Source organism: Saccopteryx leptura, chromosome 10 (assembly GCF_036850995.1).
Source record: "Saccopteryx leptura isolate mSacLep1 chromosome 10, mSacLep1_pri_phased_curated, whole genome shotgun sequence".
Lineage (NCBI taxonomy): Eukaryota > Metazoa > Chordata > Mammalia > Chiroptera > Emballonuridae > Saccopteryx > Saccopteryx leptura.
This window is the reverse complement of record NC_089512.1, coordinates 72771446-72783873: the sequence shown is the minus strand read 5'-3', so window position 1 is coordinate 72783873 and position 12428 is coordinate 72771446. Positions and strand designations below refer to the sequence as shown.

Genomic DNA, 12428 nt, shown 5'->3' with positions numbered 1-12428 from the left:
ACCATTCTGACATGAGAAGTGACTTGATCCAACTGACATTAGATCACTCTGGACAGAGAATGAGTGGTAGGTAGGAAGCACTGAGAACTAACTTGCAAGGCCCGTACCAGGCCAGGGACACACTGGGAGGCAGACGGGGCCTGGGCACGTGGAGATGGAGAGCTGCCACTGTCGGTGTGAGTGCACAGAGCTATCAGGGCATCCCAGGGTTGCAAGGCCCGTACCAGGCCAGGGACACACTGGTAGGCAGACGGGGCCTGGGCACGTGGAGACGGAGAGATGCCACTGTTGGTGTGAGTGCACAGAACTGTCAGGGCATCCCTCTGCAAGCAAACTGAACTCCCTCCCGGAGGCCCTGCAGCTCCACTGGGCAGATTCTGGCAGTCAAGCATGTGAATGGTGCAATCTGCATTTCAGTCTCCAGTCTAAGATTAAAGGCAGAGGAAGGACAGACATCTGGCCAGCCCAGGTTTAGATCTCTGGCACACAGTTCACTGTGGTTCTGATTATGATAACTGTGCGTCATCTCAGAAAGAAAAAACCCACACAAAGAAGACCTAACGCTAATGATTGATATTGCTTTCCCACTTGGATCAATTATATGATTGACTAAATACTATCAGTAAATTTGGATGAAAATTAAGTGGCATCAACTTGCCCATGGACTTCAGACCATATATATTCCTTTATGTGTAAGATATACTCCTCAAGAGTTAAGGTATTAGAGTTTAATCCAGTAGTTAAGGACTCAGTCTCAAGACCTAGTTCCTGGGTTCAAATCCTGACTTGCCAATAATTAGCTTTGTGATTCTGGATAAATTACTGAACTTCTCTAGCCTCATTGTTCTCCTCTCTAAAATGGAGCTAACATTTCACTTATCTCAAAGGTCTCTTTTGAGTTATGAGTTAAAAAATGTTTAGAAACAATGATGCCTGGCACGTTTGAAAGTATTTACTGTTTTTTTACAGTGCCTTTGCAAGGAGGAGTCTCCTACAGGCTTTCCCAAACAAACCAGGAATCTCTCCTTTGCTAGATAAGCAAATTTAGCTGTGAGTTTCAACACTGAAAACAAAAGCAATTGCTTCAACCTCACTCCACCCAGCACAGGGGCCAGCAAATACGGCCTCATTGTCCAGAGGGGCTGCCTCAGAATCACGCTGCCAGTCGCTAGCAGTTCCAACGCGGTCACAACAGCGAGCTGTGGGGAGGTGTCATCTGCGTGTGTGTATTGCTTGTACCATGATAACAAGCCTGGCACACAGTAAATACTCATCATGATAGTGGTAATATCATTACCACTACTACTGCCATTTTCATATCTAACTTTCCCTTTCAGTCTTTTTATCATCTTTATACAGTTATGAGGTGTGACTATGAAGCTATACGATTAATTTTCTATCGTGATTTATGGAGCAAGTTTAATTTATTCAACTAGAATTTCCTGAGACCTCACCATATGCTATTTCCCCATGAGGTACCAGGGATATATAACCCAAGGTGGGCCATTGCTGGTTGGCCCGGTGTGTGGAAGTCCCAGGTTCAACTCCCAGTCAGGACACACAGGAGAAGTGATCATCTGCTTTTCTATACCTTCCCCTCCCACCTTCTCTTCCTCTCTCCCTGTCTCTCTCACTCTCCCCCTCCCCCTCCTGCAACCATGACTCAAAAGGTTCAAGTAAAGTTGGCCTTGGGCTCTGAGGATGACTCCATGGCCTCACCTCAGGTGCTGAAATAGCTCAATTGATGAGTAACAGAACAACAGCCCCAAACAGCAGAGTATCTCCTGGTTGGGGGCTTTCTGGGTGGATCCCAGTCGGTCAGGGTGCATGCAGGAGAGTCTGTCTCTGCCTCTCCTCCTCTCACTTAATAATAATAATAATAATAATAATAATAATAATAAAAGAGCCCAGAGACCAGGCCCTGGCCAGTTGGCTCAGTGGAAGAGCGTTGGCCTAGCATGTGGAAGTCCCAGGTTTGATCCCTGGCCAGAGCACATGGGAAAAGCGTCCATCTGCTTCTCCACCCTTCCTCCTTTCCTTTCTCTATCTCTTTCTGCCCCTCTTGCAGCCAAGACTCCATTAGAGCAAATTTGGCCCAGGCATTGAGGATGGCTCCATGGCCTCCACCTCAGGAGCTAGAATGGCTCTGGTTGCAACGGAGCAACGCCCCAGATGGGTAGAGCATCGCCTCCTAGTGGATTTGCCAGGTGGATCCCAGTTGGGCACATGTGGAAGTCTGTCTGTCTGCCTCTCCGCTTCTCACTTCAGAAAAATACAACAACAATAATAATAATAATAAAGAGTCCAAGGTGCACAGAGACCTGCCCTCTAGGAATCCTAACATTGCATTACTTTATATTCAGATCCTAAAATGACTTAGCAGCCTGACAAACGCATTCTGTAGACAGCTGTGCAGACTGGAAAGCAGAACATCCTCTCTATTACTGTTGTGATCAGCAAACGCCACCGGAGACTGCTCCAAAGGCATACCTCCAAGATCCATTCTCCCTTCTACTTTACTCAGGAGTAGGAAATGTAGAACGTGGGAGCTGAAATGGACCTTAGGGAAGACTGAGAAATCTGTTGCCTATAAAGCAGATTTTAAAAGAAGGCCATTACTTGGCAATGAGAATAATTGTTTATTTTTATAAACTTATTTCTCCCCAAGTTCTATGACAGAACCAACACCAGAAGGACTCCCGAGGGCAGGGCTTGACACTGCTTTCGCCTCTGGCTGCACAGCAGAGTCCCTGGCAGAGCTTCTGAGAAACCCAGGTGCCGGGTGGCCAAGCATTGAGATTAAGATGCACCAGGTCCAGGCTGGAGGGTTTTCACTGTTTTTCAGTAAGTAAAAAGCCACCCAAAGACAGGTGCTTCTAATATGAGGCAGCATCAGTAAAACACCACTGACTTATAGTGAGACCACTTCCACATTAGGAATTAGCATAAATGCTGTCTTTATCGCCATCATGTGCGGCCACGTGCCAAGTCAGTGTCACCCTTCCCGTTTGTCAGATGACTTGCCTAAGGGCACAAAACCAGTAAAGGTAGGAGCTAGCATTTAAACTTGCATCATCTGGCTCTAGAATCTTGTGTTTTTTTCTTTACACATCTGTTAAAACAAGATAATAGGACCAACATGAAGTCACTTATGCTAAGTTCCATGTCACTAAACCCAAATTTTAACCATTTAGCTATTGTTTTGGCCTCTCCTTAGAATGGAATCGTAAACCAGTCCATATGAAATGATCTGGTCAGCTCTAGTGAGGCAATCTGTCTGATAGACCCCTACTGTCCCCTGAAGGAAGGTGACCTAACACAATCATGCCGGTGTTTACCAGTGACACTTCCTGTGCCACTCTCTCTGCCTGTAAAGTCTTCTGTTGTGTTCAGCCCCTTGGAGCCCTTTCTGTCAGTTAGATGGATGCTGTTCAATTCACAAATCACTGAATAAAGCCAAGAAGATCTTTATTTTTTAAATATTTTTTATTTATTGATTTCAGAGAGAGAGAGAGAGAGAAAAACAATGATATGTTGTTCCATTTGTTTATACATTCGTTGGTTGATTCTTTTATGTGCCCAGACCAGGGGTTGAACCTGCAACCTTGGAGTACCAGGATGATTCTCTAACCAACTGAGCCACCTGGCCACGGCAATAAGATTTTTAAAATTTATTCAGTTGAGTTTTGTTATTCTACACATCATGAGGTCATTCTTTGCACAAAATTAGAGCCAAATGGGTCAGCCTACAGGTGATCTAATTCAAATCAACCATTTTTTAAATTTATTTTTTGATAAAGAAATGAATCTCAAGGCAGGCGCAGTAGCCGGGGTGAGATAGGGAGCATGTGCGGTACGGTTTGAACTGACTGGTGGCGCCAGACACACCCACTACAGCTTTCTTCCATACGGAGTTCCTCTCAACACAAGTTGAATATAAGTTCTCCACTGTCATAAAGCATTGCCAAATCTTCTCTTGAAACAAAGTATTCTGACACAACCTAGAATTATATTTTAAAGAATGACCCACCTTGAAATAGTGAAATACAGAAAATATTTTATACAGAGGGGTACAGATAGTTATATGCTTCATATAAGACAATCTTTCTTTTAAAAAGTAAAAAAAAAACCCCAAAAAAACAACCTTTCAGGGACATATTCTATATATTTTGTAAATTAAAAAACCCCAAACCTATACTAAAAGTAATAACCACCTCTAGCGATTTCCAAATACCTTAAAAAAAAGTCTCTAATCTATACTCACGCTGGTGTCAGAGGACAGGCCATCTGAATGCAAAGGCCATGTTAAAAAATAAATTAAAAATAAAATTTAGAAAAGCGTTTCCTGACTGGCCAGCAGAGGGAGAAGGCGGGACGGGCAGGCCCGGGAGCTGGGAGCCAGACACAGCAGGAACGCACGCAGAGTCGCGCCTCCTGACCATCCGGAGGACCATCGGACGTGTGGAGGCAGCACTAAAAACAGGCAAACGTATGTTCTTCTTGTTTCCGAACATTGGTTATCAAACAAATACGATTTTAAGTTAATAAAATTGTAACTGGAACTAATTTCATTTTTTGAAAAAAAAACAACAACTCACTCCCGGGGGTCAGTGAGCATGAAAAAAAAGTCATTACTCAAAGGGTTGGCAACCTGACCGATGGACCAGCAGCCAGGGTCACTTTCACGGAGAACAGATTTATAAGCAAACCAGCGATGGCCCCACGTGTTAGGGCATGTGGATAGACACTCCCAGCAACTCCACGCCTGACCCAACAAATCGTCTGACTCCAGAAATTTACAAATGATATTTCAAACTCTGCTTGATTTCCAGGTGTGGAGTGGGGTTGGGGAGAGTGGGATGAAAAATACTACAAACTAAAATATACCTAATCTTGAAAAGAACTAAAAAGCAAAATCAGCTTGTAGTGTTAAAAGTTAAAACAAAACGCAAACGTAGCCAGTTACTGCCCAAAATTGAAAAAGTTCTTTTTTTTTGTAATTTTCTGAAGCTGGAAATGGGGAGAGACAGTCAGACAGACTCCTGCATGTGCCCGACTGGGATCCACCTGGCACGCCCACCAGGGGGCGATGCTCTGCCCCTCCGGGGCATCGCTCTGCCGCGACCAGAGCCACTCTAGCGCTTGGAGCAGAGGCCAAGGAGCCATCCCCAGCGCCTGGGCCATCTTTGCTCCAATGGAGCCTTGGCTGCGGGAGGGGAAGAGAGAGACAGAGAGGAAGGAGGGGGGGGTGGAGAAGCAAATGGGCACTTCTCCTATGGCCCTGGCCGGGAATCGAACCTGGGTCCCCCGCACGCCAGGCCGACGCTCTACCGCTGAGCCAACCGGCCAGGGCCGAAAAAGATAGTTCTTTAAATCACTGACAGTGCCTGACCTGTGGTGGCACAGCGGAGGGGGCATCAACCTGAAACATGGGGTCACAGGTTCAAAACCCCAGGCTTGACCATCCAAGGCACGTGTGAGAAGCAACTACAAGTTGATGCTTCCCACTCCTCCCTGCCCCCATGCTTTTCACTCTCTCTCTTTCTTCTCTCTAAAATAAATAAATAAATAAATCACAGAAAGCCTCATTCTCAGGATCTGAATTCCTGAGAATCACAGGGTGGACTTAACGAATTTATCAGTCTGCTTTCTTGGAGTAATAACAGAAATGAGCTTCATTAGAAAGAATCACCAGGTATTTAGGAATATTCTCAACTAGCTGCCTTCAGAACTCAGAAACCGGAATGATTGTCTGCTTCAACCATTAAACACTGTTTTTCTTTTATAGAGATGCCTCTTACTAGATACCTGACTTCATGTACCATGAGCCTAACTTTGGGAGTTGCTTGCATCAACTTCTAAGACAAGAGACAACTGTTGAACTGAACTGACCTATTCTTAAGAGTGATATTGGTTTCTAATACCAGCATATAATAGTATCCCGACTGGCCCTTTTTCCCAATGCTAAAAACTGACACAAATCTGAGCTGACTATAAATTCACATATAGCAAGCTCATTTCTAATCCATATACCCCTTCAAAGCACATGATGAACCAAAGGAAGGCATTGCACTATGGCATCAAATGACTTTAAAATGATTTTTCTGATTGGTGATGTTTTCTGAGAGAGAAATGCAAAAGAGGGACAATGAGGAATAGAGTGAAGAAATAAAAGGGAGTGCTATGGTCAAACTGCTGAACTGCTAAAATCAAGAAGGTTGACATATGAGAAAACAATTCTTTTCTTGTTCTAACTAGCCTGGGAACTTAAACATTTTTAAACTTTCCAGTCCTGCTTCAATGCCTGGAGATATATCAAACCTCCAGATCACCTTCTGGTTACCCTCTGAGGGACTAAAGAAAGAATGTTCACGTCCCCAGACCACTTGACGTCTAGTATCCAGACCACTGGTCACCTAGGATAACCATTTCACACCAATCCATAAGCTAAGATTACAAAACTGATTTTCTCAAGAATGTGCTTTTTACTATAAAAACCTTTGGCTTTTATTTCACCTTTGAGAAACTTTGGCTATTGCTTCCTTGTGCTTCCAGTCTGCAAATCCTAAGCCCTTTGAATAAATCTTTCTCATTTAAAAGAAAAGAAAGGATCAGGGAAATGGCCATTTACGTTCTCATTCAACCGAGCTTCTGTATTTGCTGCCTCCCTGGACCTTCTTAGTTGCATCCCATCACACAGGACACATGACTAAAATGTCAGTGCCAACTGAAATAACTAATGTGTGGCAGATACAGCCATATTTTATATGCTTTCTAAAAAGATTGATAGTAACTACTGCTTGCCTGCCAATGGCACACGTACAAACTTTCTGTCCCACACGTGAATCAAACACAAGATATATGGTGTGTTTTAAAGACTGCTGATGTTACAGTGATCTTACATTACTCAGGTTCTCGGATAAACTATGTAGATGTTGACTAATAAGGCAGTATATTCTGGATCTTTCCATATTCATATAATGTTATAAAATATAATGCCATTAACAAAAAGAAGGTCTCAGAAATTAAGAACAGAGAATGCAAACATATCTGAAATCAAGAGGTATGTTTCTATAATCAATTGTTTGCTAATTTGGGCATATTCATTCTAATATGATTCTAGTAACTATTGTCTGTTAGTAGACTGTATGAGACTTTAAGTGAATCTAACAAAAAGGGAAACCTGAACACACTGACAAAGGAAATGAGGGAGCAAATAAACTAGGTAGGAGAGCACAGTGGTTTGTAACTGTCCAATAAGCAGTGGCTGAATCAGAGGTGTGTGTCCCTGGTGAACTAAGGACTACTGAAAAGTTTGCAAGTTGATGACTACAGAAATTAGCAATTAGGTAAAAAATCGTGTTATTCAGAGTTAAGCAAGGCAGAGTACTGAATTGCCAACTGCAGACTGAAGGTGAACTCAGTCACACCATGGGCTGGCCCCTTCCTACCTGTCAGGGGCTTGGTGAAAACAAGAAGAGAGGCGTGGGCCAGCATGGAAGTGCTTTGTCAACTGCTAGAGAATGTATGAGTGCCGGGCATTACCACCATCACCCTTACACTCAAGTCACGTCCTACTATATCTGAGTCACTGTTTAAAAACAGTCAAGTGATCTAGGTACAAAAGACTTCAAAACTGTTTTGGTGGAAACATTTTTAAGAGTAAAATCTGCACAGTGGCATTTAGAACTGCTCAAGAGAGATGGAGCATTTCAGTGCACTCAGCTGCTCCAAATTTTGGGTTTCGTTTCCATGACACCTGTCGTTCTGATCACAGAATGCAGAGCTTCTCAGGAGCATGAGAACATGGCTGTGGTGACATACATGAGCGCCACTGCTGCAATGGAACCAAGAGAAATAGAAGTCTGGGCCCTCAGCTCTTTTCAGAGGGTCAGAATACGCCGTGCCTGAAATAAATCATCCTGGCGAGGATCGAGGGAACAGCCCATCTCAGGCTCCTTGTGTGAGGTGTTCAACCAAGACTAGTCACAAATAATCAGAAACAGACATTTAATATCAGGGGAAATAATTTTCAGAGTGAGGTCCTTCCTAGGAGTTCTGGTAGGGCAAGGGTGGGGCATGAGGGCTGGAGGAAGAAGGAAGTCTAACGCCTTAAGATTTAGAATACCCCATTTATCGGAAATCCTTAACCACTTCATTCAATTGTGGGTACACTGACAACTGGTAGGGGCCTGGCTAGGTAGCTCTGTTAGTTAGAGCACTGTCTCAATGTGCCAAGACTGTGGGTTAGATATCTGATCAGGGTACATCTAAGAATCAACTGATGAATGCACAGATGGGTAAAGCAAAAAATTGATGTCTCTCTTTCTCTCTCTCAAATCAATAAGTTAAAAAAAATACAATTGGTGGAGATGTTGTACCTGACAAGTGTAAGTAATCACATCATCCATCCATCTATTCAATTCATTCATTCATTCATTTATTCATTCATGCAATCAATACCTATTTACTCATGAACACCTAGCAGGAATCAGGTGTTGCATTAAATGCTGAAGATACAAGCTGTCAAAATGTGGACATGAAGCCTGGCTTTATGGATCTTACATTCAAGTGAAAAAGAGAGAGCAGCAAAAAATACATATACAAATCAATGACTTGTGATCATCATCAAAGCTATGAAGAAATTGAATAATGCAGTGGAGACTTCATGGAGGTATTGGGGGCTACTTTAGATAAAGTGATCAGTGAAGCCTTCTCACAGGCGGAGAATTGAATGAGATTGAGCTAGCCAAGGAAAGAGCTCGAATAGAGCATTCTAAGCAGAGGGAACAGCAAGTGCAAAGGCCCTGAGACAGAAAGGGCTTGGAGCTTTAATGGTACTTCAGAAAAGAAGCCAGATGGCTAAAGCCTAGTGAGTAGGGGAGAAGAGTGTGAGATGAGGTTGGAAGGGCAGCCAGGAGCCACATTTTGCATGCCACGCAGGCCAGTTTCAAGAGAATTAAAGTCTTAACATTTTTTTAAAGATTTTTTATTTATTCATTTTGGAGAGGGAAGAGAAAGTGAGAGTGAGAGAAAGAGAGAGAGAGAGAGAGAAAGAGAGAGAGAGAGAAGGGGGAAGGATCCAGAAGCATCAAACTCTCTTATGTGCCTTGACCAGGCAACCTCGGGGTTTCAAATCAGCGACCTCAGTGTTCCAGGTCGACACTTTATGCACTGTGCCAACACAGGTCATTGTGTCTTAAAATCTTAATGGTCATTAAAAAGCACAATCTAATTTACATTTAAGAGAATCACTGCAGCTGCACATGTGCTAGCGTAATGTATAAATACAACCTTTATTTTAAAGACATTCTGAATGCATTTCCAAACATTAAAATAAAAATGATCTTAGAAAAGTAGACATTTAAAAAACCCCAATAGCCACCTGAAGACCAGGAAGTTAAACAATGGATAATGGGTTAAAAAAAATAAAACCAGAGAAAATAAATCTACATACCTCCTCGCTGTACCAACAACGTAACCTCGCTTCCCTTTGGACATTCGATCAGCATATCCACGACCTGGTTGTGGGTCAGAGCCTGCACATTCTTCTTATTCACTTCCACTATAAGATCCCCTTCCTTCAGGCCTCGGCATCGCGGACTGTCAACAATCTGTTTCACTCTTTGGCCGCCCCCACCGGGACTGTCTGCGATAGTAAAACCAAAGCCCATTGGCCCTTTGACTATATGAACAGTTATGAGTTCCGGCTGAGTGGCTATGGAGGAAGCCAAAGAGACAGTGTCATTGGGGTAACCATGGGAACCGTTTGAAGCCATGTCAGCTGGACTGCTTGGCCTGGCATCCTTCATGCCATTGATTTTGCCTGTTTTACTGCTGTGACTAGCTGGTGAATCATAGGTCTCTTGCCCATTCACAATAATTGGTTCTTTATCCAAAATTGCCACCGAGGTCACTAAACTCGTATTGGGGTCGTCTGGGTCAAAAGGCAATGGATAACCTCGGCAGAGCTCAAGGTCCACACTGGCACCAATCGGAATGGACTGGAAGATTTTCACGACTTGTGCATGTGTGTGTCCCAAAACACAAGTGTCGTTCACACTGACAATTACATCTCCTGCAAAGGTAAGAGTTTAGGGGTTAATAAGAAAACAATACACAGAAACTTTATATCAATATTATAGTATGAACACCTATCAACAGGAAGCTGAACTGAAACTGGATTTGGGGAAGTATCATGGGACACAAAGAGACTACTTCTGTTACTTATTTTAATGATGAATAAGTCATTCTTTAAGCATCTAGTGTCTTCCCTGCTACTGAGAATATGCGATCACTAAAAGAACACTGATGCTTTCTTCTAAAACAAAATCTCAAGGCAAAAATCCATGTTCAGATTTCATTTATTCAAATAGATCTACAATCTTAGCAAATTACTGCTTTACACTACTCAAGAGCACCCTAAAAGCTTCCCAAAGTTAAAACGGCTTCAAAGGTTTTCATCTATATCAGGGAATGGATTTACATATTGGAGGAATCTTGCTCATTTACAACCTTTAAAGGAGATCTGCAAACGTGTGAAATCATAGCTGCTGTTTGGTCTTATTAGGGTTCTGGGCAGAAGTCTCACCACACAGGAAAAGCTACATGGCCATGTGGCATCTCTACCTGTTTCCATTTTGCCATCCAAAGCGGCGGGGCCATCTAGGACCAAGCTCTTGATCTGAAGAAACTCATCAGGTTCGTCCCCTCCAACAACTGTGAAGCCAAAGCCACGACTGCTTTTCCACAGCTTTGTGTGAATGAACTTGCCTTTCAATTCAGAAGGGTTTCGTGTAAAAAAGGGTTTGCCTAGATTAAAACAAGAAAGGTATAAAGAATGCCACAATGAATGAAAAGGTGAATTCAATAATGATACAACTTATACATAATTCTCCAAGCTCCTGTGCCGCATCATTTGGGTACATAGGTGTCTTACTAAAGTCCTGTCTTGATTTCAGTACGCCCCTTTGTTTACAGCAGGGCACACGGTACATGTGCCATCAGCATAGATATCCAAAAAAAAAAAAAGAAAAAGATTGAGGCCCTGGCCAGCTTGCTCAATGGATAGAGCAACAGCCTAGTGTATGGATGTCCTGAGTTCGATCCCCAGTCAGGGCACACAGAAGTGACCACCTGCTTCTCTCCCTCTCTCTCCCCCTTTTCCCTCTCTTCTCCTGCTGCAGCCACACACTTGATTAGTTCAAGCACTGGGTCTGGGCACTGAGGATAGCTCAGTCGATTGGAAAACTGGCCCCAGACAGGGTTGATCCCGGTTGCCAGGTAGATCCCGGTCAGGGCACATGCGGGAGTGTGTTTCTCTATCTCCCCTCCTCCCACTTAAGAAAAAAGAACAGAAGGCTAAAACAGTGGTCCATCATCTGATGCACATCCCTGGTTTCAGTTCATGTAGTTTGACAGCAACTGAACTGCTTCAGGGTCCTTCTCACTCCACTGACAATGGCTGAGGCTTTGCTGTGTCTGTTGCTTTGTTACAGTTTATATTTTGCAATAGAGCTTCCAATGTGTTGCCCTGAGCATGGCTTCCCCTTGTCAAGTCAATACAGCAAAACCTTTAGCTTTTAATCAAACAGAAAACTCACTCTGAAAATACATAGATAATACTAACAAACATATTATGGTCAAAAGGAATAATTTGATAAAAATGTATGATCACTACTTTCTAAATGAAAAGAGTTATGCTTTTACTTTAATTTGAATTCTAAATTCAACTGACTTTTCCTGTTAATTTGCCTCTTTTAACAATTTGTTAAATAGCCTGGATATATTCATTGCTAAAATTTATGGTTTAAAATAAGTGGCTTGGAATATTTAAAAAGTAAAACAAAATAAAAAAACTTAAAGTAAATAAAATAGTTACTAACAAGAGCCATACAGCTCCAAATTCAGTTGTCGTTTTTAAACTAAATTAATAGATAGGTAGATAGCTAAATAATTTCCAAGCATTCTACCTGAGGTTTTACTGAATTTTCTTGGTAATATTCATAAATAACATCTCGTATAGAAACAAAAAGTTTTTGTGTTTTGTTAGTTGGGCATTTTGCTGTAGTTGAGAAACGTATTGGAATTTCTCTGGTTGTCCCAAATAGTGAACATAATTCAATGTTCAGGTTCTTTCAACTTTCCTAATTACACTTTCTGTTACCTGTCCTGGCCACGGCTTCCCCATGTGTCCTATTCCTTTTCTATTAAAAAGGAGAGAGAGAGAGAGAGAGAGAGAGAGAGAGAGAGAAAGAAAAGTCTCCATGACCCCTGCTCTAAAGCCGGGAGCACCCAGGAAGGAAAGTTATTTTTGGTTAGCTGTATCTAAAAAGGCCTTTTTAAAAAGGTGTCTGGGCACACATACAATTTGTAATTGCACATTTCAAAAGTTTCTGGCTCTTAAAAAGGCTCTCTTAAATTGTCTG

The 12428-nt window shown here is 42.5% G+C and overlaps 1 protein-coding gene across 12 annotated transcripts in view; it reads right to left on the bottom strand.

Moving 5' to 3' along the window:
* MAGI1 (membrane associated guanylate kinase, WW and PDZ domain containing 1) overlaps positions 1-12428 on the bottom strand; it is a 778572-nt gene that overhangs the window by 78362 nt on the left and 687782 nt on the right. For all 12 annotated transcript variants that reach the window (XM_066351952.1, XM_066351954.1, XM_066351956.1 and 9 more), the window contains 2 exons: positions 10630-10812; positions 9458-10078 (listed from right to left, as the gene is read on the bottom strand). In XM_066351952.1, the coding sequence (XP_066208049.1) occupies positions 9458-10078; positions 10630-10812 (804 nt within the window). The remainder of the gene's footprint in view (positions 1-9457; positions 10079-10629; positions 10813-12428) is intronic.